Source organism: Chanos chanos, chromosome 8 (genome assembly GCF_902362185.1).
Source record: "Chanos chanos chromosome 8, fChaCha1.1, whole genome shotgun sequence".
Taxonomy (NCBI): Eukaryota; Metazoa; Chordata; class Actinopteri; order Gonorynchiformes; family Chanidae; genus Chanos; species Chanos chanos.
In genome coordinates this window covers 14,135,573-14,139,293 of record NC_044502.1, presented here as the reverse complement: position 1 = coordinate 14,139,293, position 3,721 = coordinate 14,135,573, and the positions used below count along the sequence as shown (strand labels likewise).

Genomic DNA, 3,721 nt, shown 5'->3' with positions numbered 1-3,721 from the left:
GTCTTAAGTCTTTTGCACATTTAAATTTATTTTACACATTGTGAACACTTTGGATGAAATTTAGGAAATTTAAATATCTCATGCTGGGAACATATATATATTTTACATAATTATTCCCACTGCAGCACTACATGGTAAAATACTAACAATAAACATAGACATCTCCCAAAAAAAAAAAAAAAAACACATTTTCATTCCAGTGGTAGTTGTGATGACATGGTTGTGTGGAGTTTGTCACATTATCAGTACAAATCATCAATTACACTGTTACTGAGACGGCTGTGTTACTGAGACGACTGACAGAGTGTTTCACTCAGGTATCAAAGCAAGGCCATGTTTGACAAAACACAACATTTCAATGCTTACTGTACACAGTCTTTCCCAGATACTCCTTAAAATACGTCACATTTCTACAAACATAACTTATTTCACACGTCCATGCATTGTGTACAGTAGAATTTTATAAAAACATGGAGAGAAAAAAAGAAAAAGCCACAAAGGCAGTCAGTTCAAACCACGCGTCTGCTCTCTCCACGACATAGGATCTTTTTGAAGGATCTCCTGAAGTCATTGTTAAATATGGTATATATAATTGGATTTAGGGAACTGTTGCAATAGCCAAACCAGAAGAAGAATTTAAACAGAGTGTCTGGTACACAACAGGAGTCACACAACGCTGTTAGCGTGTAGGTGAAAAAGAAAGGGAACCAGCAGATGACAAACACTCCGATGACAACGGCCAGAACAAAAGTAAAACGTTTCTCTCTGTTCTGCCTTCCTTTCCACCTGCTGCCTTTGGCACTCTGTAGCGTCTCTTTCTTTGTGATGTTATCCCCAGGTTTGATTTGACTCAGCTTGGTCTTCCCTGACGCTTTGTTCTTCTTCATGGAGCAAGGGTTGTTCACTTTGTGATCTGAAGAGGACGATTCCTCCATGTCTACCCCGTTCATCTCACCTCTCTCATCCCTCCCGCCGTCCTCTGGGCCGCGCTCCCCGTTCAGACGCTCTTGGGAGTGTTTCACGCACAGGCCGTTTTCTTTCTTGGCCATGTCCCTCCTCCGCCGGTCCCCTGGGGGAGCCCTGGTCCTCTTCTTGGCGATCTGGTAGATGCGGATATAGACGAGGATCATGATGATGCAAGGAACGAAAAACGACCCGATGCAAGAGGAGATGATGTACCACTTGTCCTTGTTGATTTCGCACTTGTCGTCTTCCTCCGTCCGCTGGTTCTTCGAGGTGATAAGAGGCGGGAAGGAGATGACAGCGGCGATGATCCACACGATGAAGATGATGCATTTGATTCTCCTCGGCGTGCGTTTCAGGTTGTACTCAATGGCCTGGGTGATGGACCAATACCTGTCCAGGCTTATGGCGCACAGGTGCGCTATGGAGGCGGTGCAGAAAAGAACATCCAAAGTGAGGTAGATCTCACACCAAACCTTCCCGAAATACCAGAAGCCCATTAATTCGTTGGCCAGGGAGAAGGGCATAACCAAAGTGGCCACCAAAATATCTGCCAATGCAAGTGAAACCAAGAACAAGTTCTGTGGAGCCTTTAGGGCCCTGCTAGTAAACACTGCGATAACCACCAGAACATTGCCAAATACAATTAAGAGAATCAGCAGGCCCACGAGTACTGTTAAAGGCACCGCGATCTCAGCGGAGTAGGGGGGTCCTCCAGGCACGCTTACGTTGGTCGCATTGACACACCCCATAGCTGAGATAGTCTAATCTTCTTCCTTCACATGAGCTGAATGGACGTGGTCCAAAGAAGGAGGAAAAAGAGACAGAAAGAATTTCTATAGGTCTGAAACGCTTTCGGGGGAAAAAATCGTTCTCAGTTCATGATTGTCAATGAGTTTTCCATGCCATTAAAAGTCGGGTCGATTTTTATGGGTTTTGACAGAATTTTCCTGTGATCCTTGCTCTGAAAAAATACCCAAATATTTGTAAGAGCTAAATCATAAAATGACCATGTAATATATTAAAAGAAAAAAAATGAACTTACATTCTCAGTTTAAGTACTTGAATCAACTTTTCGTATGGATTTACAGGGAGAAAATGTGTTTTTCGTTCTTACCTTATTAAACTCGTCCGACGCCCGAGCAATCCTTTGTCAACATAACTTTGTCGAAACAAAACATTTTTATGTATGTCCACAGACAGATGTTGGACCGTAAATTCGCATCGCATTTGATGCGAATGTATAAAGTAGCCTTTTACCGACAGTCCTATTACCGGAGATGCGCACGCCGTATGTAGGTTTGCCTCCTGCACTGAGCTAATAGAGGAGTAATCACATTAGGCTGCCGTGCCGCTGTCAGTGGAATTACTTCCCCTGTGCGGTAGCACTGCCACTCCCTCCCTCCCTTTATAACACCAACCAGCCTCCAACTTCGCGTTGCTTAGCACCCAGCACTAAACCGGGGCTTTTAAAACTCCACACAGCACTCCGTCCCAATTCATCCAACCCGCGTCGCCTGTCAGGCAAGTCTAATTTCATAATTCTAGACGTAGACAGCTTTGTTGAACATACTGACGACAAACAGTGAAACGAATCATTAGGCCCATTGTAGACCTTAGTGAGCCTACTTGTTTTACATAAATAACAGCATCGGATAATTAACCACACGTAAAAACGACAAAGCTGTAGTCCGTATTGTTTTATTAATCTATATACGAGATACGAATACGGCCCAATCATAAACTCGTTTGGAGTGAAAGTAGGGTTTCAAAGGCGTCGCCATCAACACAATATGTTAAGTATGGGGTTCTGACGACTGCATTATTAAATACAAGAAGTGGTACAACAAATAAAATTATGAAGAAGAAGAAAAGGAAGAAGAAGAAGAAGAGGAGGAGGAGGAGAAGAAGCAAAGGAGGAAGAGGACATTTTCGTGTTAAATAATTTAGTGTCGGATAATTGCTTAGCCGGGCAAACGTTGTTAAAGAAATTTCAACTGAAATCAGAGCGCGAGGTTACAGTGACACCTGCCGACTCGTCGCTTCCGCTCTCTTTACAGGGAGTTCAGTAAAATACGAATGTGCCTGTTTGAGACGTCTGGGCCACACGCACTGAATAATGCTGAATAATGCACTGGTTCCATCACACTAAAAGTGCTTAGGACACTATTAACTGATTAATTGGCTTTTGGCTCGTGTGGACAAAGGACAAGATGCGACAATGTGATGCTCGGTGAGAGTTCAATGTTTCTTCCTAAATACCTCATGTTCAAAGGTAATATCCAGTGCGCACTCTAATATGTTTAGCTCAGTCCAGAAACATTTAACCTCTATTATATTTAGTTCAGTAGAATTGTCTCATGGTAGAAAAGAGCAGCAAAAGAAAGCTTGGTAACATTACATTTAACTTAAGTCTTCACAATATCATGTTCAACTATTATAGCAAATATGTTTATTGCTACAAAAATTTTTAGTTGATATTCACATTCACTGAGGATATCTTGTAAAATGGCACAACGTCACAATTTGCGTATCTTTACTAAACAAGCTCAAATCAGTGAACGACAGGTTTCTTCCCAAAACTATGTCATCACATAATTTTCCATATTTCTTAAAATATTTCAAAGAGTGCCCACTTAAAGATTTCATTTTTTTTATGCTAGTATATGTAACCCTGATTATTCTAGTCCTCTGCAAACGCAGTTTAGACAATAAGTTGAATCTGTAGATATTCATATTCAAATAAACTGTTCCTTAC

The 3,721-nt window shown here is 41.7% G+C and overlaps 1 protein-coding gene across 1 annotated transcript; it reads right to left on the bottom strand.

Moving 5' to 3' along the window:
* Positions 1 to 509: 509 nt before the first annotated feature.
* Positions 510 to 1,718, bottom strand: adra2a (adrenoceptor alpha 2A). The gene has a single exon (XM_030781529.1). The coding sequence runs from the start codon at positions 1,713 to 1,715 to the stop codon at positions 510 to 512; it is 1,206 nt and encodes a 401-aa protein (XP_030637389.1). The 5' UTR covers positions 1,716 to 1,718.
* Positions 1,719 to 3,721: the final 2,003 nt, after the last annotated feature.